This window comes from Elaeis guineensis, chromosome 10, assembly GCF_000442705.2.
Source record: "Elaeis guineensis isolate ETL-2024a chromosome 10, EG11, whole genome shotgun sequence".
Lineage (NCBI taxonomy): Eukaryota > Viridiplantae > Streptophyta > Magnoliopsida > Arecales > Arecaceae > Elaeis > Elaeis guineensis.
This window is the reverse complement of record NC_026002.2, coordinates 49,106,783-49,134,693: the sequence shown is the minus strand read 5'-3', so window position 1 is coordinate 49,134,693 and position 27,911 is coordinate 49,106,783. Positions and strand designations below refer to the sequence as shown.

General features: G+C 45.1%; 1 protein-coding gene across 1 annotated transcript; it reads right to left on the bottom strand.

The window, feature by feature from the left end:
* Window positions 1-567: 567 nt before the first annotated feature.
* LOC105034409 (ubiquitin-activating enzyme E1 1-like) lies at window positions 568-15,554 on the bottom strand. The gene is made up of 7 exons (XM_019846995.3): window positions 15,317-15,554; window positions 14,815-15,137; window positions 13,833-14,050; window positions 3,689-4,483; window positions 2,710-3,578; window positions 1,937-2,369; window positions 568-1,319 (listed from the first exon to the last, which is right to left on the bottom strand). Exons 2-7 carry the CDS (start codon window positions 15,122-15,124, stop codon window positions 723-725), a joined length of 3,222 nt encoding a protein of 1,073 aa, XP_019702554.2. The 5' UTR covers window positions 15,125-15,137; window positions 15,317-15,554; the 3' UTR covers window positions 568-722.
* Between the last annotated feature and the right edge of the window lie 12,357 nt (window positions 15,555-27,911).

Sequence of the window (27,911 nt, the reverse complement as noted above, 5' to 3'; positions counted from 1 at the left end):
TTACGATCCATCACCTTAAATGCATTACCGCATAAAATTCTTTAATATACCAACTTATCTGTAGATCTTGAAGACATTCATCCACTGTAGCTGTATCAAATTTAGCCAAAATCCCAACCTCAACCAGCCTTTCAGGTGTCCTGGGTTTGTTTAATTAGTCGCAAGAGATGACAAGAAATAACATAAAAACGTATCATCTGACATTTCACATCCTCCCACTTTTTCTGAAGGAGCATTTTACATCCCTTCCCATAAATATTATGCCTACACGCTGCACGATATTTAAATGGTACAAGTACAAATTCAGGAAGAACACAAGCCTTGAAGAGACTAACCTCAAGCCACTATAAATGAAATGGTCTCACCATCATGAGGATTAATTTTGCAAGCATGCACACAAATCATTTGAACACGACCGCACGTATTCATTGAACCAGCCTACATGATACCCGCAACGTTGAGCCAAATCAACGGATGGCTAGCAGCAAAGCAACGTGAAATAGGCAAGCAATTCCATCTAGCATGCCTCTCTGGTCCTTTGAAGTATATTAACTCAGGCAAAGGGGATCAGAGTTAACAAGCACTCCCGCCTTGTTTCCAATATGATTAAGACTCTTAAAGACACTGAGAATCATTCATTTTTTTCAAAGTACAATATACTAAACAGACATGGAAAATAGGATTTTTCACATGTCAGGTTTCATTTGATTTGATAGACTGAATTACCGGAAGTAAATGGAAATTAGTGGAATATCAATGTCATTGTCCTCATCATCCTCACAGGCCACCACAACATCCAGATGGCGCCTGTATGGCGGCACCTCTGCCTTGGCCACCTCCTTTGCCACATCAACTACCTTCTTGTCCATCCGATCCTTGTGCCTAGGGAACATGGTATTGTAAAGCAAAGAAGTACCACACGAGATGCTGTAGGCATTTAGGCCCTTGTCCTCAAGCCATTGCAGAAGCTCCCTGAGGGTAAGATCACCCTTGATCATCCAGCGATCCCAGACAGTCCAGCTCATGTCCTGGTGTTTAATAGTCTTGGGTGGGACCGGCTCGGCCATAGAGAACAGAGGAAGTGCAAGGTTAGCAAAGGTATTTCGGTAGTCCTCCACCTTGTGCCCACCAGCAAGAACCTTGTAAAGCTCGAGGCAGACAAGACCAGTCGCCATGGCTGTGGAAGTGGCAATGGCTGGGATAATCCTCCCAGCAATGAACTTGGCCTTCAGCTTATCAACTTCGGGAATACTATAGTTCCGTGCACGCATGTTAGCGAGACCGGCTATGAAGTCCATATGGTAGTTTGTATCATCATCCTGTAAAGTTCAGTAAATAAGAAAATCTCATTCCAAGTGAAACAAAAGAATGATGTATCAGTTTTTAGAAGCTAAATTATTCCCGCAATACAAATAAGAATCCATACAAGAAATACTAAAAATTCATGAATACTTGGGACAAGTATTGTAACTGAAAGAACATATAGAGATGCAGGTTCTAAAATGAAACTAAACCACCAAAGAAACTCAGTAGTCCCTCATGAGCAAGTTACAAGTCAATTGATTAAAATCAGAACCATTTTTCGCACTCTGAAAACAAGGAGAAATTGCAAGCAATAGAGAAACTGAACCTTGTGGCCAAAAATTTGACAGCATGAAGTAGCATGAACTTGTTTATAATTTAAAAGATATGAAAATATCAAAAAAACCATTAATCATGAAAATAAAGACTAAACAATTTAGAAAAGCTAAACTGTTAATTAAAATGAGAAAAAATTAAAGCTGAGACTCAAAGCACAGTAACCAGAGATTGGGAGATAAAACTATCTGTGCCAACATTGTTACAAGAAGTTCTACAAGTTTTGACTGCACAAGCAAAAATATAAAGACATGCTTCGAGAGAAAAAATGACATGCAACTTTGTGATAGAAAGCAACCTTCTCAAACTGAATTGGGTTCATCCGAAATCCAGGGGTCAGCTTCTTGGCACACTCTTCCAGCTTTGCAATGAGATCATTGATGACAGCAGCATCATCAATGGAGGCACTAGACAGGCTAGTGGCCTTCTCATCTGTTACAATGTTAACTCCCTCCTTGGGCCGAAAATCAGGGACTACAACCATATCAACAGCAACAGCCGACTTCTTTGGCATCTTGGCCCAATCAGGTATGGGAATTCCAAACGTCTCTGCTCTTAATATGGCACCAGACATGATGAAGTGGAGGTGGCTGGTGTCACTAGATGAGAACTGCAAAGGTCGTGGAAAACGTTTAGGAGCAGACCAGAATGGTGCACCTGTGCTCGTGACCGAGTCCTCAGGGAAAGTAAATGTTAACTGCTTCACCCGATTGGAGAAGTAATCCTCAAACCTGAGAATTAAATAAAAAAGAATCTAGAGTACATAAAAGAAACAAAAAAATGCAAAGCCTTGAATATGAAAAAAAGTGGAATTAGCTTAAAATGGAAAACAAAAGTGCCAATTCAAAAGGATGAAAAAAGAATCAAATAAAACAAACCAGCTGTTTAAATCTGTATGCACTTTATCAAGCCATTAAGAAAGAAATTTTCATTAAGACTAGTAGGTTGTCAAGAAAACATTATCCTAGGTTTGACCGCATTTTTTTCATATACAGATGGAAATGAATGTGTCTAATGGAATTTATCGTATGTTTTGTAAAATATGATGTTCCATTAGAATAAGAGCCTCACCTTAGTCGCGCCCATCTGACACAATCTTGGAATGTCTCACATCTGTCCTTGTCAAGGCATTCAAGTACACGTTCAAGAAGATCTCTAGCCTGAGCATCACCTGCAGTTTTCATTGCAGAAGCATATGCACTGGGGTTGGATAGGAAAGTATTTACTTCATTGGGTGTTTTCTCAAGCAAACCCTCAAACTCAGATCGAGCCCATGTCAGGCAGTGATCAATGTTATGAGGAAAAGAGTGAACCGTGCACATAGGAGCCTGTTTCTCAGGTGGATCTCTGGAGGCCCCATAATTCTCAGTCAAGTGAGGAATGACCATCTGTGTATTACACTTGGCACCTAGAGTTCCAGATTCCAGAAGCGGCTTTTGAAAATATAAGCACCTAGCATCAATGTACATTCTCGCAGTCACATTGTCCAATGCATTAATAACAGCATCTAAGTTCTCCCAAAATGCATCATCAAACACGTTTTCTGTTTCTGGGCTTGCTCTGTTTTGAAGAGCCTCAACATGGAGAGCTGGGTTGATTGCCATGGCAGCTGAAGCAGCTACAGTAGACTTTGCCTGCCCAATATTCCAATCACGGAAAAGAAATTGACGGCTGAGATTACTCTTTTCGATAACATCATCATCTGTTATGGTTAGCTTCCCTTCCTGGCTGCAACAAACTCCCATTAATGCTAGGTTCTTCAGGAATTCACATCCTAGAGCACCAGAACCTACAATGAATACTTTGGCATCTTCCAGTTTCTTTTGAAGTTTTGATCCAAACACAGAGATCTGAGCATCATAGCGGCAGTTCGCTGGCTTCAAGTCACCGAGCTCCAGAGGTTCCGTAGGGAGGGATTCGACTGAATCAAAGTAAAAGAACTGCCAAGATTTGCATAGCATATATGTTAGAATTTAAAAAATCATTAGGAGTTGCATAACACGTAACTGAATTTTCACAACAAATGTATATAGGAAGCCTGGAATTTCACCTGGAAAAGAGGATGGAATTTCCCAGAGCAGGCTTTCACAACTTCTTGTCCAACAATACCACCAAAAATTGCAGCCATAGGATTCAAAATGGCACTGGAACCATGTGCGAAATAGTGCAGAAGCTTCTCATCAATCTGTTCCAGCTTACCATCACCCAAGCTTTCATTAATACTGACAGCCAAAGCGATTAGCTTCTGAACATCATCCTCAGATCCAGCAACAGGAAAACGCCCCAAATCATGCCTAAACTTATCCAAAGCTTGAAAAGCCAAGTGTAATAAAGGTGGATGGTCAAATTTGGAGAAGTCACTGAGAAGGAAATCCCCTGGATCCCTGAGGGCGTCTTTTAAAGATTTGAATTGGAGGACCTTAGGTTGCTTTACCTGTGTAACTATACCACCCTTGGTATATGCACCAAACCGGGTTGTGTCTTCTTCAAGAGCAAATGAAAATGGCCTTGCATTCTTAACTTTTCTAGGCGTTCCATCATTTAGCTCTGTCATTCCCTGGACCTCAGAAAAGACAACAAGATCCCCATCCTGGAACTCTAGCCGCTCATCATCAACACAGGAGACAAGTGCAGGATTGTCATTGCTGATGGATGCAATAATACCTGTATGTGGTTCCTCACCATCAACATCAACCACCGTGAACTCTGGGCCAAAATCACAAAATACACTCCCAAAAAGGCCTCGGACTTCAGTTTTAATGAAAGCAATTGGAGGCTGCTGACTGTGACAGTAATCATCAAACTCGATTGCTTTTGCCAAACTAATATCAGTGAAAACAACAGCCTGCAAAACAAGCTCAAGGGTGACTTATACAAGTAACACAAACACTGATGCAAAATTCAGAATGATAGTTTTTTTTTTTTTCAAAAAAATAGGGTATGGTTGCATCGATTTGTAGTTTCTATTTTCTCGAGGCTAGAGAATGCATTAATTCCCGAAAGACAAAATAGTTATCACAATTTAGTGATGGAAGGACTCCAACAATGTCATTAAGCATAACTGAGGGATACAGAGTGTGTGTCTGTATGGAAGGACTACAATAATGTCATTAAGCATAACTGAGGGATACAGTGTGAGTGTATGTACATATGTATGCATGTATATTCATATGAAGCTAGATGCAATATAGTTTGCCATTTCCATTTTTGTAATCAAGGGCCAGATTATGCATTTATTTCTAAATTATGAAAAGATGATTATAACTATTTTAGGGACAGCAGCCTACAATGCTGTTCTTTTGTGGTATCTGAATATGGAACAAATATATTAAGCACAAATTCAAAACCAATTCATATGTCGTAAACATATTGACCAGACCATTAATTCCACAGAGAACAAATATTAGAGGTGATAGTAATCCATCATATTAATTATTACCATCCATTCATAAATGTTACCTGATGGCCAGAATTCCTACCATGTACAGGTGGTTACAAAAAGGATTTGAAGATGGAAAAAAGGGGAAATGGATACCAACTGGATTGACTGGTTCTTTGAAGTGGAAAATACTCTCTTTAAAAATTTTCCTGACATTAATCCTGAAGGATGCAGGCAAGGCAAGATTAAAAATATAATGCTTTTATCAAGACACCGAAAGCACCATGACTCAACACGAAAATAACTAATCTTGTAAAGGATGGTTGCTTCTATTTTCTAAAAACTCGGGAAAGAGAAGAACAAGCCTTCACATATAAATAGAAAGGATGAGGATTGCATGTTAAGGATCCAGTTAGCAGCATCTTTTGATCAAGGCAACAAATAATTGGCATTCGAAAGCCTACCATGAAGAAACTTGGTGTGCTCAGTCAGGTTGTTAAAGTGAACCACATAACTGCTGACAAGGACAAGGACAAGTTAAATTTATAATGAAGTTCTATGAAGAACTGGAGAAACAGGCGGTTAGATATGAAGCTATACTCAGAAAAGAGAAATGTAAAACAAAAAAGGATTTCACGCTCCATGTAGCTTAAAGTTGAAATAAGGGCCATCAATGATGCTCTAATGCAGATAAAAATGGTTTGTTAACAAAACTTAGGTGGTGACTGTATGTTCAAATATTAGTTCAATATAAAAGGGCAAGCAATTTGACAGCCAGGTAAAATAACACATTGAATAAATTAAGCAAGCAAGAATGTTATATGAAAATTTATTTGGTCACAGACTGGACTCCCAGACAAGGAAGACATCGGCGAGGAAAACAAACAGTAGGGCAGACTACCATTTGAAATTGCTGGACTTGGTCTATAGATTATTTAAGCATGAAATATTACTAAGAATGTATACATATCTAGACTTCACAGCAACAGCCTCAAATTAAAATGAATATTTAAAAAATTGCAGTAAGTATTCAGTGACAACACATGATTAGTTTTCCAAATTCATTGAGCACATCACTAGGTAAACTCATGACACAGGCAAATTCTATAATAGTAAAGTAGATATGAGGGAGTCTAGCTGTAAGGTACACCTTCTGCAGCCTGCTAACACAAGATTTACATCTCGAAACATGTTTATGAGCCCATAAATTGTCAATCTCTGACAAATTATGAACTGCCTCCCCAATTATATACTCCATACCAACATATACCCTTTTTCAGGTGATCCCAAAAACAACATGAAAAAAGAAAGCCAAAAAAATATAGGTTTCCAGCAGTTTAAGATGACAAACAAAGACAATTCCACCAGAAGTGTGGGCATCATTATTTGCTCATACTTTTGCCTCAATGTGTTTGGTTTGGTTCCACCAAAAGATTAAGTTCATCAGCCAACCATCCAGTTGGCATAATGATTTGGCTAATTTAAACAAGATCGATGTATTTGAAGAGCCTTCTAGCATGTAAGTCCCATAAGCCAGCAGTAACTAGTGTTTGGTGAAACTGAGCATACATAATGCGCCATTCATCACCCAACCATACAGTACCGGATCCCTTCATAAGAGTATGGTGATAGATGTCGTTAAAGATGCTTACGTCTTAGGAGATAACGTTTTGAATGCACTTAATAACTTGAAAATAGTTTAAAAATTATCATAAAAATAGCTCAACAAACATGGAAAACCTGATTTCTACCTAATACTTGAACCATTCCCAAATTATTTCTTGATCCACTACTGGGTATAGATATAGAGTTGTTAAGTAGGTCTGGATATGAGTGTAAAACATGTACATTGTATTTGGCAATGAGATCTGATCCAAATCCCAACAAGTTGCCACCCCTATGTGCAAAGAATTTACCATCAATTGTTCGATAAATGCCCTAAAAGCCAAGTTGGCTGACACTTGTAAACACTCTAAGGGCATAGTTTGTAATTTTGACTTATTAAATTAATAATAATGAGTTGCTTTTCCATTTATGTTAATGTTTTAGTATCCACAAATCGTCCAAGAGATTAACAGATGATGACACATTCTCAAGAGTTAAAAATTCAAGATATATGTCATTGATGGTTAATTTCTAAATTGCTCCCGATCGATGGATCATCACGAGAACGGTAGATAATCCGGTGAGATTAGTGCACGGATTGCTTCCTTCGGGATAGATGAGTCTTGAGTCTACAGTGTGAAGACACTGAGTAAGAGTGCAGGTGATTGTTGGAGAACAACGGTACTGATCGTGACCAGACGAGAAGTCACTTGGATGTCTACTCACTCGTCAGTAACTTGCTCGATGCTGCAGTGGTATGACTGATCCTTGACCTGCGGTGCTTCGACCATTCACAATGGGACTACTGTAGTTTGACTGCACCATAACTCGATCTCCTAACCATATGGAGCTTTGAAATGTATATTGGCTGCAGTAAGTTCGTTGTAGTAAGATACGCACCTACATGAAATCTATCGATCTTGGTAGATAAGTAGTCTTATGCGATTTATAAGACTGAATTCAAAAATTTTTGGCCAAGATAGTGTGATTAGTGAAAAGAAGTTTTCACGAGAAATCACTTGATGAACTCGAGTCAAATAAATCTGATATATGACTAACGATGAGGTTTGACATTTTTTTTGACCTCTGTCTAGTCGGAACTCACAATAAAAGGACTGTATCACACGATAACTGCACCTAGAGGTTCATCTCTTCCATTTTGCTGAGTTGCCACTACATGCTGCTAGATGTTATTGATGGATTGTGAAACTCATAAATATCATCTTGATGATCGATGATCCTTGATAAGTAGAGTTGAAATCGTTCCAACGCATTGAAAGGAGTTTCAATAATATTGTGATGAGGATCACGATATATCTCACTACCAGATAGAATAGAACTTACGAAATCACACAAAAGATTCTTGACTGATCAGATGATTGAAATGCGATTATGAATCGCCTATGGATCTAATTATCAATGTGATTAATGATTAATCCAATGTAATTGTTGCAATTATCAAACTTACTAAGAGTTAGTAAGTTATAAGAGAATTAATTAGCAGTTGGATTGCTAATTGGCTCGATTTGATTAAGCAATTGGGCTAGAATCAAGTCTAATTGAATTGGATTCAGTTTGACTTGATTTGGGTTTGATTAGATCAAGCCTAATTAGATTATGAGATAATCCAATTGCAAGAGAGATCAATTCCTTATTTGATTAGGACTTGAGTGCACCTAATTTCTAATTGGATTGGGATCTAATTGGACTTCTAGTTAGGCTAGGATTTCCCTCTAATTGGGTGCAACCAATTTTCATTTAGGGATTGAAGTCCTAGTGTGATTGGACTCTCTTCCTCTCTCTTATGCCTAAAGAAAGCCACGCCCACCCTATCTAGACGCGCCCCTTCTCATGGTGTTCACGTGAAATATTTCACGCCTCTCCCCTTACTTGCATGAAATCCCAAAGAGGGAGGCGTCCAACATCCCAAAAGCCTTATCCAATGGGTTTTCACCTAATCCAAAAAGGTTTGAACGCCTAAGATGAGATCTGATTTTTTGACATTGGTCTCGGAGGTTTTCTCTCTAATACGTGACTTTATGGGGTGTGGGTTTTTGGAGAGGTTACATGCTAATCCTTCTTAGGCGTGTTTTCTCTTGGCCATGAGTTTGGAGGTCTCCTCCTTAGGCGTGGGTCTAAGGAAGAAAAAGAGAGATGTGATCTTCTTTCTTCTTCCTCATCTTCCTCTTATTCTTCTTCTTTCTCTAAAAGAGTCTTAAGAGAGAAAAAGTTCTTATCAACCATCAAGAAAACAGTCTCTGCAAGGGAGCTAGCATTCTGGAGAGATCAAAGAGCCTCCAATGAGATCAAAGCTTCGTGTGGATATCTGTAGAGACCGGACGCTTGTGCAGCTTCAAAGGAATCAAAAGACATCTACAATCATCAGTTCACGATGAAGATCAAACCGCGCAAAGGTATGAAGATTAGATCTTGTTCGTTTTATGTTTCCAATTCCAGCTTTTGATTTTCTGAATCCTGTCCATCATATGAAGATCCTGTAGCATGGTTTTAAGATTAGATCTTGTGCATGCTTGTAGATTAAAAAATGTTTTAATCTGATTTTATTTCCGCTACACTTAGATTTTTAAAATTTAAAAGTTTGCATGCATGAAACCACGGCAATCTAACATCAATATCCTTCCATAATTATAGTAGGTGTCACCCTTCAATATTGCCACCACAAACCTCCAGTCTCTCAATTCTTTTCACCACTAATAATCCAACAATGCTAATTACTTTTATGGGTGTAGTCGAACGTTTCAATTATACTTTAGACTGCAAACCAAGTCCCTGCAAATACTACTGCTCCAAGAAAACTTAGATAATGGTAACAAGGTGGTTACCTTCTCTATTTGTATCATATATGCTCCACAATATGCAACGATATGATGCTCCTTGTTTTAACAAATTCAAGGTATGTAGTACATAACTTCAGGTCAATATGGATTGAAAATATCCAATCCAGATACTAGTAATGATTTGAAAATAATGTATTCCTTAGCAAGCAATTACCGATCACACCAGGTCAATAAGTATGATCAATAGTAAATTTGGGTCAATAATTCGAGCACAAACTCTCTCTCTCTCTCTCTCTCTCTCTCTCTCTAAGTCCACAAATTTGGGGTCAATAATTCAAGCACAAACTCTTTTTTTTTTTTTCCTTTTGCATGTGTGCATTTTTGCTTTGTGGGAGTCCAGGTTAATCTGATCTGGCCCATTGGGATATAGAAATTATTAAATACAAATCAAATTTGAAGAGCTATCTATCGCCAAAAAAAAAAGGTACCAGTCCAAATTGCAATGATGGTTGGAGGAAACAAAACTGGTAGCAGCAATAGAAGACAACATTGGCAAATAGAAATACTGGCACTAGCAAGAGGTCGCCTACAATATCTCTCGCTACACTACAAGCTGTGTAAAATCCTCGAATCTCTCAAAATCCACCGCCTCTCTCTCTCCCTTCATCTCCTCATCAAAAGGCTAGAGGATCCTTAGTAAGACATGTGAAATTAGGCTCACATCATAAATTTGAATTAGCTTTACATCAGGCCACACTTGAATCAGCTTCAAGGGTTAATAGGTTCTGGTTGGATGAGCTTAACTAAGCCTACTTGTATCCTTATCAGTACTACAAAAATTTCTATTGAAAATTTATATGATGCAATATGGGCATCAAAAGATCGATGAGAAGCATGAATGGTGAGAGAGATAAAGCTAAAAACCCGCAGTTAAAGGTTACAAGGAATGTCAATCATGGATTTGAAAATTGAATCTCTAGGACTACAGTTTCACAAGCCAAATATGACAATTACAAAAGGAAATCAAGTAATCAACAAGTCAAAATGGAAATCAAACTCCTTGAGAAGAGTAAAAACTAAAAAAGTGTTCATACACTTCATGACATCAATTATGCATTAGGATTGGTCTGTTTCAACTGGATGATTATAAAAGGGTTTTCTCATAACCATGACCATTATCATCCAGAGCTATCCAAAGGACTTGAGGTCAACTTAAAAAATCTTCATTTACCAGCATTCCTATTTAGGGCCATCTTCAATGTTATTTCAAGTCCTATCACATATTGTTTCTCACAACCACCATCCATGTTACCTTAGGCCTTCTCTTCCTTGTCCCTCATTTTGTCCACAATTTGTGCAACTCCTACTCTTCTAACATACTCACTTCTTGATCTTTCTTTTCTACTTTTACCATACATCCATCATGGAATTCTAATTTCTACTATGTTCAACTTCCCTTCACTAACTCTTTGTCATCCAACATTCCATACAACACAAAAAAATTGTCCCATAAACTTTTGCTTTAAGTTACTGAGACATGCATCAATCAGATAATACACCAAAAGTACTCACTTTATCCAACCAACTCTTACTTTGTATAATTGATGCCGATCATTCTGTGGTATTTGTTGTCCATCAATCTCATATAGGATCTTTTGTTAAATAAAGCGATTGTCACATTTAATCTAGTTCTTCTCATTAATCAAGACTTTATCATCATCAAATAATACATATCCTTGTGCATCTGGAGCATTAGCAATAATATTGCCTCTGGTACCTCATATTTCCACCATCAAGTTAATTTATATATATATAAGAACACACACAGATCTTTAGCTACTCTTTCAAAATAATCACTTGCTGGCCTCATACTCCAATTGGATCAGTTCTCAAGTTCCAAGTTCTCCTTTTTAGCGATTTTCTGCTTTTAACTTCCGCCATCTTACCATTGGTTCATTACTTTTTCTTTTTTCTTGCACAAGTATACACCTCTAAGACTAGTAGCCTATGTTGTGTCGTCAAGCCATCTTTTGGATATCATCTCACAATCTTGCAAGATGATCCCCTTTCTCCAAATGAAAAAGCAATCTATTTGTTACAAATTTGATCAACTCTAAAAGGTTGCCAATTACTTGTTTCTCTTCTTAACATACGTATGTCCAATCGCTAGATAGATCATAAGCCAATGGAAACTCAAAAGAATCGAATCTCCCTCTAAATTCCTATTATTAAACCCATATCCACCACGTACTCTTATATCCCATGCCACTCGTACCTACATGTCCATGTGGCTCACCACCTATAATTGTCCTTTCTTCCTCCACAGTACCTTGCGTTGCTCCATCAATCTCCTATCAAAATTGTTTAGCCTTCTTGCAACAGTAAGAATCCTCCTCATATAAAACTAACTTAATAGCTGCTAGTCTATTTCAAATCCTTTTCACATTTAAAATACCATCCTTCATTTCTTTTTTGCCTAAATATATAAGTTTATAACCATCACCGATGTCCTTAAAGTTGCTATCATTCCGTTGGTTTCTTGTAAGCAAAAAATATCAATCCGCTTTCATCCTATTCACGAACTCTACCTTTTCAAGTCAAAATTCCAATATTGCAAGTAGCATATCCAATCTTCTTTCATAGAGTTGACTTCTTTGCATGCTTTTGCTTCATTGCATGTAATTGCTCCTGTCCTTACTACTCCAATTCCAATCAGGTGCAACTGTGCCAAACTACTTCTTAAAGACAACCAAACCTAAATAACCATTGCTCATGTCACTAACAAGGTTACATCCCGTGCGGGTGACAACCAAAACAACCCTTACCCACCTCTCACCACAATAAGATCCAACCAAATTTCTGAAAAAGAAAGGGAAATGAAGGAATACAAAACAAACAAACAAACAAACAAGAAAAGAACATAAGATAACAAAGCAAGCTTGGATTTAGTGGAAAGTAACTCAAATGTAGAGTTGAATGTGGCCGTTTAGGACCAAGTTGGATATACAAGTAGCCACTAGAAAAATAGTACTGGTAGAACAACATGTGGAGGATAAATATCCAAGGACAAAAAGTTATTAAAAAAGAGCAAAAGAAGCAAAACATTGTGAATCCACTTAGAAATACAAAAATACTACAAACACAATCCAAATCAAAAGTACTATATGTCAGATTCTTTTAGTTTATAATTCACAGTAACAATGGTGATAACAATAATAATCATCTTGTGTATGTTTGGTAATTAAATAAATCCAATCAATTCAAATCCAATGGCTATAAATAACTCATACAAAGGGATCTTCTTAGCTCTTTAGGTCATAGTCTGAAAAATGATCCACTCTCGTATGTATCCATCAAAATTAGTGACTTTCACCAGGGGGCAACAAAAAAACACAAGATTACATTATCCACAATTGATTGTTGCATCAAAGATGGACATATAGTTGATTCCTATAAGTCCATAGAGTCATATCTTATATCCATGATACAACCACTTCTCGAAAGATGTTACAAAGCTTATTATTAGGAAAACACAATTTACAAACCGAGTGAAATTTCAACTGTAACTTTTTTGTCAATGACAAACCATAACAACAACAACAACAACAAAAAACAAAAAAAGTGACATCTCTTTGTAGCTCAACTGCCAGATATTCACAAGATTGTAAATCTTACAGCATCTATTTAGCGAATGATTAGTGGATGCATAAACATCAAAAGCATCAAGACACCCTAGATGGTTGTGATCACTAGTTCATAATTGGCATATCACCAATATCAATATTTAGTTTTAAAAAGTATTATAGGAATTCAACCAGAATTTTTTTTTTTTTTTGGATGGAAAAATTTGACAAGATTATTATAAGAAAAACCACAACAGGTTCTACCCCTTCATATCAACAGCCATTCCATATTTTGATGTTTCGCTAATCCATGAAAATCCACTATTTTGAAGACCTAATTTTTAACACCCACAGTCAAAACCTGGATAAGGATGTTACATGACCCACTGATCATGAATAATTACCAGATACGTCCTGAACATCCAGGTTCATTTCTTCAAGAGTATTAAGTAAACATCATAAGTATCAATATAGGAGGTACACCAGACACATAATTACATCTTAAAAGCATTTCTATCTCTGTGATACCTCGGGCTTCAAAAGTCATGACCATAATAATTTCTATAAAGAATGCTTAGGCACCACTGAAATTTACTTATGCAATGAGTACAGATTCCATGTAAAATCAACATCACAGCAAGTGTATGTGAACATGAACAGTCATTAAGATCATGCACACCATATGGTAGTAGTTTCAAAGATATCTGTTACAGTGTCACCAATATAAAGTTACAACAGAAATCACAGCTAAAAAGACATGAACTACAGTTTATTGTGTAAGTAACAAACCTGGAAATTAGAAATGTGCTCCTTGGACAAAGTTTCTGTTAGCGTAGAAAGTATAACAGCATTGTTGAGCTCTTGCAGCTTCTGAACACAAGCAAGAGCTCGGTTCTTACCAACATCACCCTCAGAGAAGAAAAAATTGCTGGATAAATCCCAAAATTCCACATTCCCTTCATCGTGCAGGGTCACAGATTTCACACCAGCAAGAACAAGGTTCTTCGCTGCAAGAACAAAATGAATATCAGATCGAGTCCAAGACACTCCATAAAATATTTACCAACAAAAAACTATGCATACAATGACACGAAATTCACAACTGATAGCTTGCTGCTATAGATATCCAAGATCAGCAAGAGTAACATTGACCGCATATCTTAACAAAATCATACTTAACAGAAAAGATAAAGAAAAGATTTACTAGTCTGGTGCAAACATCCATCTCAAAACCAACAGAAAAGAAGCAGCATCTAAATAGAAGCAACATCCACGCAAAAAAGATGCATATAGAAAGAGAAATACCACAAGACAGAAATCAGCGGTCAGGTTAGTGAAAATATTAGAAATCAAGAAAACCTCGTGACCCAACCTATAGTCACGTAAATCAGCATCGTGGAATAGCAAAATTTAACATTGCTAGATCAATGAAATGATCAACCACACTGTTATACGTGACACCGTTAATAGTGGGCCCCTGATGGGCAATACCCCAGAAGAAATGATCCAACATAGAAAATATTGAATTGAAACCAAATCAAGAAAAGAATAAAGAAAACCTCCTGATTAGAGCCTTCCGTGGCATCATTAACAATCAATAAATGAAGTTCATTTGTAAACCAGAGAAGATCGAGGAACCATGATTTACACGAATAAAGAAACCGATTCTAAGCAACATCGAGTTGAATAATTCCATCCAGAATCAGATCGATACCAAGAAAGAAGTAAAGAAAGAAACACGCACAAAAGATCAGGATATCCCCAAATTTACCTATCTCCGCCCCAAGACCGTTGAGCCCAGAGATGAGAACATTGGAGCCGAAGAGCCTGCGCATCGTCTCTCTCCCATACACGGCAAGCTGCCGGCTGTGGAGGTCCTCGTCGATCTCCGCAGGGTTGCTCCCGTTGGCGTCGCAGTCCATGTCCATACCGTTGGCTGTCCCGCTGTGGTTGCTCTCCTCCGCGGCCGATGCCGTAGAAGCCGAAGAGATCAAGCCGTCCGCCCTCGTCTTCTTCAGCAAGCTTGCGTCCGCGACCTGGTCTTCAACCTCGGCTCCCACAACTCTCTTTCTTGGAAGCATATAGAGCAGCGCCCTGCTCAAAAACCCCACAGGATTATAAACAGCAAGAAACAACGTAACAAGAAAAGATCGCGATCTGCCACCAGAACCATCGACAGGATCCAGTGGAGAACCCGAGCGAAAACCCCTAACCCGAATCGAAACCCGATCGCCATCAAGAAAAGGAGAGGGACGAGGACATGGAGAACGTACCGAGGGGATCTTGCGGCGCGGCAAGAGATCGGAGGAGGAGAGAACGGGAAGGAGCGGGCTCTTGCCTTTCTTGGTTCCTCTTCTTCTCCGTCGCGCGAGCTGATCTCCTTATCGTTTAATTTATGCTTTCCTTTTCCGCTTAGGGTTTTGAGCGGAGGTGGGGACTGTGGAGATGGGGGCAGCGAGGGGGAAAAAGGGTTGAGGCTTTGGGCTTCGTGGAGGCCCTTGGTTCGGTATCCAAATCCCTCCGCCCGTATTGATCGGGCCAGCCAACGGATGGGATGGAAGCGTAGCGTGGACGACGGAAAATGGAAGGGAAAGTGGGTTGATGCCACGCAAGGCTGCGACGCGAGGTCGTCCCAAGCTCACGTTGGGATGGCTTTTTTTTCTTTTTTTTTCCTGCCAAAAAAAAAAAAACTGTCCTAAAAATAAACGGGCCCGTCTCGTTTTACGATTTCTTCCAGGCTTCCTTGATTCGATAATGACCACAATTGTTGTTATTAAAGTAAGCGTCTAAAATTGGTCCATGTGTTAGATTGGGTCCCAGAATCTGGACCGTTTGTCTGCGGTGGAACCGTTGCGCGTCTGCCGAGCCGTGGCTGCGGGCTGCGGGAATTTGGTTTCGCAATTTGTTGTGGGGCCCGGTTTCTTTGATGTGTAACCAGTAATAGTTCTTACCAAGAAAAATTAATTATAATTTACCTCCACCGCCAGGTTGCAAATGGTAGGTGGATCCCAAATTACACTATTAAACCTGATGCCGTTGATTGTGCACGATAGATTTCTGCAATTATACGTTCAGATGATGGCTGCATGATTTGGTCCTTTCAGCCTCGCACTGGATCATAATTTCAAAACGGGCATTGCATAATAATACCAGAGATTCAGCACTTTGATTGGACTGATCCAACGGCCAGTCTAGGCCACAGTTGGCAAGCAGCGACTCATATACTCCACTTTCTTATGCTGAAGTTATTATCATACTGGTATGTGTAAGAGAGAATGCAAGAGATCGCCTATCTCATTGGTGCACAGTTCATCAATACTATAAGAAAGTAGTTCATTACGTTTGAAAAATAAAACGAGCCTACACACAAATCAAGGCGAAAGCCACGTGTGCTCAAATTGAGCTGATCATCCCTCAGAAAGTATGCGTGAATACGATCTATTTTTCATTTGCGAGAGTTTGGAGATCAGGTCATTCTTAGGTAGGCCTAGGTTCTCTGATGAGTTCAGTTTCGTCATCACTACACTAGAATGCAATGACCAAAACTGCATGTCCAGCATTTTATCACGTCTAAGGTATGGCTGCTAGCTGTTTGTCATGCATATTGCACGAACCTTAATGAGTAATCACATGTACTTTGAAAAAGTAAGCAAATAAATTAAAAAAATTGCAAATATCCAAGGACCTTTCTTCGTGTAGGTGTGAGCAGAAGTAACAGCAATGGAGTCATGGCGAGTGGCGAGTTGCTCATTAGCTCTGTAACTTGTGTTAATTAAGCTAGTTCAAGATTAGGTTGATAAGCTTTACGTCTATATTTTGCGTCATTAACAAGATCAAATAATTACAAAGAATTCGGTCTCCCGAGGGAGGCAAAATGGGTTTTTGAGTGCCACCAAGATTGATTTTAAGTTGGAATCGGCCTCTAAGCTTGAAATCAGGAGGAACAAAACGGCAATTCACTCCTTCGTACTTGGGATGTAGGAAAGAGATCCAAAGCCAATAAGATCCAGACAAGCATAGACTGCGGTGCACAAATCCAGAAAAAGTGGAATACGGGAAAGAGGGGGGTCGGGGATGGTTTGGAGATGGGGCACTAAAAAGATGCGACCTTGTATCTGTTACATCTAGAGCAATTCAGAGCCCCTTCTGTACTACTCACATGAAGTTGGGGATGAAAAATGAACGTTGCAGGCTTTTATTTATATATATATATATATTGGAGAATACCGATCGATCTCACTCATGTCGACTCATCATCGGGTCTACATATCCGATGCCCGACTTCATCGACCGACCGATCGATGGGTGCCGTTACTGACCGATCGACGGCTATCGACCGACCGAAGATACATCGGTCGGACAGACCTTTTCCGCTCTCCCAACCAACTGCACTATGGAGTCCGATGCCCGACTCCTGCAACGTGCCCGACTGACTGTCGGAGGGGCCCAAATTCTCACCCGACGCCCCTCAGCTGGCCGCCGACCTATGGTCGGTCGGCTCCTCCAATCGCCGTACTACTGTCAAAGACTGTCAGTCCTGACAACGGCATGCGGCACTGCCTCCTAGGGGCATTATCCCACCTAAGGCATGGGTCAACCCTAGCGATTTGACAGCCCCACAGCGATTTGACATCCTCACGGTGACTCTGACAGTCCTCAGTGACTTGACAATTCTTCAATTGTCCGCGCCATTAATGATGGCGCCATACCACGCTCCACTATATATATCGGGGAAGGCAGCAGTGCTAGAGGTTCCTTCGAAACTTTTGGGCTTGCTCCCTCTCTCTCTTTCCCTCTCTCATTGAGCTCCTTGTTTTCTTTTCACTGTTGCCTAGTCTCCTCTCTGACTTGACCGTCGGAGGGTCCCCGTCGGAGCCACCTCCGGTCAGTGCGGACTTTCTTTTGCAGACGCTCGTTCCCGGCGACCAGGCGATGAGAAAATTGGCCGCAACAGATTGGCGTGCCAGGAAGGGGGGCACCAACGCTCATAGTGACGAGTTGGTGCTTCATTGACAGCACCAGGGATTGTAACCCCCACAGAATTCAAGATGACAAAGACAAGAGCTCAGCGATCGAGGGTCACCGGATCGGCGAGGCGCTCTTCCCGCCGGGGAGAGGCCTCTCCTCCACCCTCCGCGGCGGAACCTAGCTCTCCGACGATCGTGCGGCAGATGACCGTGCTGACGGATGCAGTCAGAAGCCTTCAGCAACAATCGGTCCGGCTGCCGCCATCACCGGCTGGACAACCGACGGCGCGTCCGATGCCCTCCAGGAGCAGCCGCCGACGCCCGCATCGGTCTCCGTCGCCTCCGCAGGAGCGCCTACCACGGTGCTCCTACCGAGAGGAGGAGGGACGGCCGCGGCGCGACACCCATCGGTCCCGACGGCATTCTCCCTCCCAGCTAGAACGAGCAAGGAAGGAGAAGCGACCGCGAACGCCGTCCGCCTTTCTTTCGGACTCTTCCGGAGACTCCACTCCTGAGGTCTTCCAGCACCGACGGACCGACGACTACGAATGCAGGTTCGAGAAAATCAACCGTCGACTCGCACAGCTGCAGGTGGACGGACAGAAGTCTTCAAACGACGTCGACTTCCAGACCGCCCAACCTCTCTCCCGACTCATCCTCGACGAATCGATCCTCAGTCGATTCAAGATGCCGCACGTGGAGCCCTACGACGGCTCCACCGACCCAATCGACCACCTGGAGAGCTACAAAGCTCTCATGACGATTCAAGGGGCAAGCGACGCTCTCCTTTGCATCGGCTTCCCTGCTACACTCCGCAAAGCTGTCAGGACCTGGTACTCTGATCTTCGATCGAGAAGTATCCACTCCTTCGGGCAGCTTGAGCACTCCTTCATGGCCCATTTCAGCACTAGCCGGAAGCCGTCACGAACTTCGGACAGCCTTTTCTTCCTCAAGCAGGGAGAAAACAAGATGCTCCGATACTTCGTGGCACGATTCAACGTGGCCACGCTTGAGGTCTGGGACCTCAACGAAGACATGGCCATCTCGACCATGAAGCGCGGGCTGAGGGCATCCCGATTCACCTACAGCCTGGATAAGACCCTCCCCCGGACGTATGCCGAACTGTTGGAGCGCACGTACAAGTACATGCGCGCGGACGAAGGAGCCTCCGACCAACGCTTGACCGAGTTCAAGGGTCTGAAGGAAAAGCGAAGGAAGGGTCGGGACCCTGCCGTGCCCAGCAGGCCCCCGACCGACAGTCGGGTCTCGCCCCCACAACAGAACCAGAGGTCGCCCCGACGGCGGAGCCCAAGGCCGACACGCCCCAGGTATGACTCCTACACTCCTCTCTCTGCTCCTCGTGCACAGATTTTGATGGAGATTGAGGGGGAAGAGTACCTGCGATGGCCTCCGCCTCTGAAGGCAAAGGGCCTCGACCGATGGAAGTACTGTCGATTCCATTGGAGCCACGGCCACAATACCGAGCAATGCATCCAGCTCAAGGATGAGATTGAAGCTCTCATCCGCCGAAGATATCTCGATAAATTTCGGAGGAACCCGCCGACTCAACCAGTTGCCGACCGCCAACCCCAGCCGACTGAAGAAGCGACGACTAATCAGCTAACGGTCGGGGTCATCAATATGATTTCCAAACGACTGGGCCCGGGGACGTCTGCTGGAGGGGAACCGACGAAGAGGCTGCACTCGGATGACGTAATTACCTTTACGGAAGAAGATGTTCGGGGCATCCAAACTCCCCACGACGACGCTGTTGTTATCTCGGCGACAATAGCGAACTATGATGTAAAAAGAATCTTTGTAGATAATGAAAGTTCAACGAATATTTTGTTTTATTCGACCTTCTCCCGGATGTGACTATCGACCGACCGACTCAAGAGTGTCTCTACACCCTTGATAGGCTTCGCTGGAGACGCTGTCACGACGGACGGAGAAGTTACTCTGCCCGTAATGGTTGGCACCGAACCACGACAAAGCACGGTTCACTTGACTTTCGCGGTCGTCCAAGTGTCTTCGGCCTACAACGTCATACTTAGAAGATCCGGACTAAACGCCCTTAAGGCGATTGTCTCAACGTACCATCTCTTGGTTCGGTTCCCGATCAAAAATGGAGTCGGGGAGATGTGCGGAGACCAACAGCTCGCTCACCGATGCTTTCAGATCTCCGCCCAAAACGATGAGTTGAAGGGCTCCCTGACGATCGACAAACTAGACCAACGGAAGGAGGAAGAATGGGGTTCACCGGTCGAACAGCTCGTTCCCATCTCGATAGCAGAGAATTCCGACTGACAGGTATGGGTCGGGTCTTAGCTATCCAACCCAGAACGACAACGGTTGGCGGAGCTGCTGAAGGCCAATGCCGACATATTTGCTTGGTCAGCAGCAGATATGTCGGGCATCCCCCCGGAGACGATAACCCACCGACTCAACATCGACCCAACAATGAGGCCAGTGAGGCAGAAGAAAAGGTCTTTTGCTCCTGAAAGACAGAAGGCCATCGACGAAGAAGTGGACAAGCTACTCGAGGCAGGCTTCATCAGAGAAACTACATATCTCGATTGGCTCGTCAATGTTGTCATGGTGAAGAAAGCCAACGGGAAGTGGAGGATTTGCATCGACTACACCGACTTGAATCGGACCTGTCCAAAGGACAGCTTTTCACTTTCAAAGATCAACCAGCTGGTGGATGCGACATCCGATTATCGACTGCTCAGCTTCATGGATGCCTTCATCGGGTACAACCAGATCCGGATGGCACCCGAAGACGAGGAGCACACTGCTTTCATGACCCCCAAGGACCTCTACTGCTACAGGGTGATGCCCTTCGGACTGAAGAATGCCGGAGCTACCTACCAACGACTCGTTAATAAGGTCTTCAAAGACCAGATCGGACGCAACATGGAAGTATACGTGGACAACATGCTGGTAAAGAGTGTGCAGACTGCAGATCATGTTCGAGATCTCGAAGAAGCTTTTCGCACTCTGCGACAACATAGAATGAAGCTGAATCCGACTAAGTGTGCTTTTGGAGTGACCTCGGGAAAGTTCTTCGGGTTCCTCATTTCTCAGCGAGGAATCGAGGCCAACCCCGAGAAAATCAAAGCAATCATCGACATGCGGCACTCGAACACCAAGAAGGAAGTCCAGCAGTTGAACGAAAAAATCATCGCCCTCAGCCGATTCATCTCTCGGTCGGTCGAAAGATGCCTCCCGTTCTTCAAAACCCTGAGGCAGGCGAAGGGCTTCTCTTGGTCGGACGAGTGCCGACGTGCCTTCGAGAATTTGAAGGAGTACCTGGCTTCTCCGCCACTGCTTGTGAAGCTGGAGGATGGAGAGACGCTGTACCTCTATTTGGCCACTTCTCCCGAGGCGGTTAGTTTGGTGCTCGTCCGAGAGAATGAGAGCCGAATTCATCAACCTATCTACTATACCAGCAAAGTGCTCCGCGGCGCTGAAGCTCGATATTCGAAGACAAAAAAGATGATTTTCGCCCTGACCGTCTCCGCAGAACAACTCTGCCCATACTTCCAGGCGCATGCCATCGTGGTCCTCACCAACCAGCCCCTGAGGGCGATATTGCGCCGACCCGACACATCGGGATGACTGGCGAAGTGGGCGATGAAGCTCAGCGAGTTCGACATACAGTACCGACTGCGACCTGCCTTAAAGATCCAGGTCCTGGCCGACTTCATCGCAGAATGCCTGACGATCGACCAAGGATCGAAAGGTGAGAGCCCCAGAGGAGCAGCGGTCCCCGAGCCTAACCCAGTGTCCACCTGGGTACTACACATCGACGGAGCTTTGAATGCTCAGAGGAGCGGGGCCGGGTTCCTGCTCACCAACTCAGAGGGGGTAGTCACTGAGTACGCCCTTCGATTCGACTTTAAAGCCTCCAATAATCAAGCGGAGTATGAAGCACTCCTCGCCGGCTTGAGAATGGCGAAGAAACTTGGGATCGACAGTCTCCGGGTATTCTCCGATTCTCAGCTAATCGTGGGGCAGGTCAAAGGTGAATTCGAGGTGCGAGACCCAGCGATGACGAAATATCTCCAGAAAGTGAAGGATCTTGTGGCGCACCTCGGATATTTCGAGATCTCCCATATCCCCAGGTCGGAGAACACCCGGGCCGACGCACTCTCCAGGCTGGCGACCTCGGCTTTCGACTCTTTGGACCGGACGTTCGTGGAGAATCTCGAGCAGTCGAGCATCGACAAGGTCGAAGAGGTGCTACAACTGATGGTCGAACCAAGCTGGATGGATCCGATTGTTCAGTACCTGACCGACGGGATCAGCCCTGAAGATCCCGCGGAGGCCAGGTGGCTCCGATGGTCGGCCTTCCAATATGTGATCATGGATGGCCGACTCTACAAAAGGTCGTTCTCCCTTCCCTTGCTCAGGTGCTTGGGACCGACCGACGCAGATTACGTACTCAGAGAAGTGCACGAAGGGATCTGCGGGAGTCACTTGGGGGGCAAATCCTTGGCCTACAAGGTCCTACGACAGGGTTACTACTGGCCCACCATGAGGAAGGATGCGGCTGAGTTGGTCCGAAAGTGCGAACCATGTCAGAAGTACGTCAACATACAACACCGACCAGCCAGCCAAATCACTCCTATTGTCGCCCCATGGCCCTTCGCTCAGTGGGGGGTCGACATTCTTGGTCCCTTCCCTCCGATATCGGGCCAAAGGAAGTTCATAGTCATTACCATCGACTACTTCACCAAGTGGGTGGAGGTCGAGCCCCTGACACAGATTATCGAGCGGAAGATGGAGGACTTCGTCCAGAAATCCATCATCTTCAGGTTCAGATTGCCGCATACCATTATCACCGACAATGGGCGACAGTTCGACAACCAGGACTTCAGAGACTTCTGTGCGAGGTTTCACATCATGCACCGACTGATTTCGGTCGGGCACCCACAGTCCAATGGCGAAGTCGAGGTGACCAACCGGACTATACTACACGGGCTCAAAACCCGACTGAATGAAGCCAAAGGCCTCTGGGTCGATGAGTTGAACTCCATCCTGTGGGCTTACTGAATGACCCCCCGCGTTCTGACCGGAGAGTCACCTTTCAGTTTGGCCTATGGGACGGAGGCAATGATACCACTCGAGATCGGACTGCCATCAACCAGGGTCGAGTAGTATCAAAAACCGAACAACTCTGAGTGCCGGAGGGCCGACCTAGATCTTCTCCCCGAACTTTGGAACGAGGCTCAACTTCGTATGGCTTCATACCAATAGAAAGTAGCCTGATATTACAACGCCAAGGTCAGGCCAAAGCTTTTCAGGCCTGGGGACCTAGTCTTGAGAAAGACAGAAGTCTCGAAGCCTCTAGACCAAGGGAAGCTAGCTCTGAATTGGGAAGGGCCCTACATGGTAGCGGACACCTACGGGCCAAGGGCTTACCGACTGGAAACTCTGGAAGGAAAACCCATTCCCTAGACCTGGAATGCTGACAACCTGAAGTTGTATCACCAATGAACTTTGTACCTGTTCATTCGGAATACAAATCCAGTTGCAAATTTCAAAGTCTCAACTCTTCGACTGATGATTGACGCTCGCCAAGAAGGACGAGTCCCGACGTCCCGACTCAGACTTAATGTCCACATGGAGCCGACGGCCCGATCGCCAATGATGTATCGGACGCTCACAAGGGCCAAACCGTCCATGACAACGGGAGTTACACTCCTTCTACGGTCGAACTTTCAGGCCAAACGATCGGCTAACTCGCCGACTCAGCCCCGACCAAAGAAAGGTGAGATGCCGGCGCGATCGCTATCGCGTTCGTGACTTACCGATCGAGCTACGGTCGGTCGAATGATATTCGACTTACCACCGTCTATCACATGACGCGACCACTGTCGCATACATGACTTACCGACCGAGCTACGGCCGATCGAATGGTATTCGACTTACCACCGTCTATCATATTACGCGACCACTGTCGCATACATGACTTACCGACCGAGCTACGGCTGGTCGAATGATATTCGGCTTACCACCGTCTATCATATGACGTGACCACTGTCGCATTCATGACTTACCGACCGAGCTACGGTCGGTCGAATAATATTCGACTTACCACCATCTATCATATGACGCGACCACTGTCGCATTCATGACTTACCGACCGAGCTACGATCGGTCGAAGAATATCCAGCTTACCACCGTCTATCGCGCGGTGCGGCGTAAGTACCCAATGTAAGGGTATCGGGTTCCGACTTATCATCGCTTTCCCGACTGAATGCACCGGACGATATCCGACTGAATGCGTCAAAAGATATCCGACTGCCAAGTCTTATCCGGTAGTCGGTCGGCTTTCGACTCAGCAAATATGCCTGACTCACAACCGGGCGAAGGACGCCCGACTTAAGCCCTCGACCGTCGGAAGGCCGATCTAAAGTCAGAACTTGCTCTACCTTCATGGCGGCACGCATTACCGAATGTCCTAACTGATCTATCGGGCTAGCGACTTATGTGTTCAAATGCATTCCACAACACATGAAAAAAGAAAGACATGCAGAGGAAAAAGGTTCAAGTCTAAAAACTTTGACTTTGATTTCATTGAAGATCAAGACAAGTTTACAAACTGGGTCGAAGCCCGACTACAAGTATGATAAGCAGAAGTAAAAGGAAAAGAAAAAACTGACTAGTCCTCAGAGTCGGCCTCCTCCACTGGATGACGGCCGAGGACGGTCGGCGAACTCGCTCTGGCTTTAGAAGTCGGGGCCGCTTGATGTTCGGTGGCTTGCTCTGCATTTTCTTCGGCTTCCGCCCTGGTGGTGTGGCCTTCCGATGATGGGTCGGCCGTCTCCTCTGTAGCTGGGGCCTCCGACTCTGGCAGAATAATACTGCTGAGATCAAGCTCTTGGTACAGGCGTCGAATGGCTTCCCGAGCATCCTCGTACCCCACCCGGTACGAAAGGAAGTCGCTCTCCAGAAGCTCTTTCCGGTACTCTTCCGAGTCGCGAAAGTCTTCAACAGCCCGACCCATGGCCTCCTTCGCCGACTCCGCTTCTGCCTTCGCGATGTCTGCGTCGGCCTGGGCGATGGATAAACCTTCTTCGGCTTTAGCGAGGTTTTCGAGCCTTACTCGGAGCTGCTCGCGTTCGTCCTTCAGCTCCTTGGTGAAGCTGTCCCGCTCGTGCCGAAGCCGGCGGATAGTCCGGGACTTCTTCTTCACATCGTCCCGGGCCGACTGCAGCTCTGACTCCGATGTCGCCAAGGCTCCCGTGAGTCGGGAGACCTCCTCCGTGAGTCGGGTGACCTCCCTCTCAAGTCGGCCCTCCCGGTCGACCGACTGTTGCAGCTGGTCGACCAGAATGACCCGATCGACTTCAGCGGCCGCAATTTTGTCTCTCCAAGCTGCGCGCAGATCACCGAACTTTCGATATTCGGACTCTAGCTTGGATATGTTGTAAACCAGCTGCACAAAACAAGACCGACCATCAGGAGACCGAACTCACGAAAGCAATAATGAAAACAAAGAAGAGAGAAACTCACCCGGATCATCATCGGGTAGAATGAAGACAGCATGTCGGAGACACGCTGATTCTTCATCGCCTCGATGTCGGCTGGGAGAAGGAGCGCCTGGCACAGCCTCCTAGCCAAGTCGTGGTTGGCCAGGCCCGACGCACCTTCGGAGAATGGGAAGTCGGTCGACACCCCATCACCGGCCGACCTTCCTTCATCGTGCGACGCCATTGGGGCCTTCCCTCGACCAGACACTCAAGCCCTGACGTCGGAGAAGGACGGCAAGCTTGAGCCCGACCGAGTATCAACCGAAGGTGCGGCAGCAGCAGGCGCGGGTTGCTCGGGCTCATGCGCCTCCTCCCGATCCTCTGCCGGCTGAGTAGCCGGCACGCCGTCGATCGATTCATCGTCCGCCCTTCTCTCGGGCGAGGCTGCGCCCTCGCCCGATGGTCCCTCGGACGGGACTTCGACAAGCACTGTCGGTGCCGACAGTGCGATGACGGGCTCCACCCCCGACCCAGTCAGCTCGCTCGGCGGAGCTACTTGGGGCCTCTTGGGAGGTCGTAACGGTCCGGCCTCTTGTGCCAACCTCTTTCGAATGGCGTACTGACGTACATCGGCTGCCGTCAGTCTTGACCTCGATGGCATATCTGCAAAATGATGACAGATAGTCAGCACCATGAAAGAAAAGAAAAAAGAAAAAGGGGAAGAAAAATGAAAAACCGACCTAAACGAGGGACCGGGCTGAGGCCGACGTCGTACAGGGCCTGCTCAGTGACGAGCTCCCTCTGCTTCGACACCGAGATGTCTTTCAGCTGGTGGAAGTCTTCTCAGTCCTCGGCTTCCACCCGACTGTTCTTGTTCGGTTCGGTTCGGAGATTCCCCCAACGAGCAGGGAACCCCCATGGAGTAGAAGAAGATGCGAAAAAGAACTGGTTCTTCCATCCGTGAATGGACGACGGAAGACCAGTGATGAAAGAAAGCCCCTTCTGAGGATTGAAATACCACCACCCTCGGGCTTTAGGGTGGGGTCGGAGGACGAAAAAAGCTCGGAAGAGAAAAATCCGAGGGTCTGTCGGCAAAAGCCGACACAGTAGAGCAAAACTGACTATTAGCCGAACCGAGTTCGACGCGAGTTGTGCCGGGCATGGCCCGTAATAGTCAAGCACATTTCAGACGAACTCCGGAATCAGGAAGCGAAGGTCGGTCCGGAGGTCCTCAACGTAGAAGGCCATCTGGCCCTCGGGCGGGCTATTGACCCGACCATTGGCACCAGGGGCGGACAGCCAAAATTGCTCCGGGATGCAATATTGCTCCCGGAGCCGATCGACGTTCGGCCCCGAAAGTGAAGAGACCTCCACCTTCGGGGTCGACCGAGGGTCGTCAGTCGGCTCTCCCGACCAACCTCCTCGTGGGGATGTTCTGGCCATAGACCTGAACGAAGGGCGAAAAGCAAGGAGGGAGACGATGAAGATGGGGAAGGCCCTTAGAAGAAAAAGAGAAGACTCCTGAGAAGAAGGAAAACATAGTACCTGGAACAGGGGACTACGTGGGCAGAGTCTCGACAGCAAAGTGAGGGGGGTAAAAACCTGGATATGGGCGACCCTGTATATATAGTACCCCCCGACGGTCGAGATGAAGGCACGATCGACGAGGGATTCCCAGATCATACCACGTGGCATCATTCGGACTGTCCGTCGGCCTGACGGTTCGACGCACCCATCCCAATGGCCACCTGCCACGTGGCACAGAGGCCGTGACATTTCGTATCCCCGAAGGGGCGGCGGGAATGGTGGTTTTCCTTCCCGATGGGACGAGACGTTTGGCGCCGACGGGACAGGACGCCTGACACCAACAGGACATCTGACGTCGAAAGAACATCTGATACCGACGGGATGTCGAAGGGATATCTGATAAAGGACGTCTGACGCCAGTGAATCGCCCGACATTCATGAGGCGCCTGACATCATATCAGCCCACGGAACGGTCGGAACTTGATACGGTAGGGATCCACTCCTTTCGCCCGATGCTGCTGCCCAAACAAAGGCATTGGCCGGCGCACCATCCGACTCAGGAGTGGAGGGGGACAACTGTTGGGGAATATCGACCGACCCCATTCATGCCGACTCATCATTGGGCCTACATGTCCGACGCCCGACTTCATCGACCGACCGACCGACGGGTGCCGTTACCGACCGATCGACGGCTATCGACCGACCGATGATATGTCGGTCGGGCAGACCTTTTCCGCTCTCCCAACCAACTGCACTATAGAGTCCGATGCCCGACTCCTGCAACGTGCCCGACTGACTGTCGGAGGGACCCAAATTCTCACCCGACGCCCCTCAGCTGGCCGCCGACCTATGGTCGGTCGGCTCCTCCAATCGCCGTATTACTACCAGAGACT

Coding starts and splice junctions, on each gene's coding strand:
- LOC105034409 (XM_019846995.3), bottom strand. CDS start 15,124: ATGCTTCCAAGAAAGAGAGTTGTGGGAGCCGAGGTTGAAGACCAGGTC. Junction 2,370..2,709: donor GTCAGATGGGCGCGACTAAG/GTGAGGCTCTTA, acceptor TTTAATTCTCAG/GTTTGAGGATTACTTCTCCA. Junction 1,320..1,936: donor ACCCAATTCAGTTTGAGAAG/GTTGCTTTCTAT, acceptor TGAACTTTACAG/GATGATGATACAAACTACCA.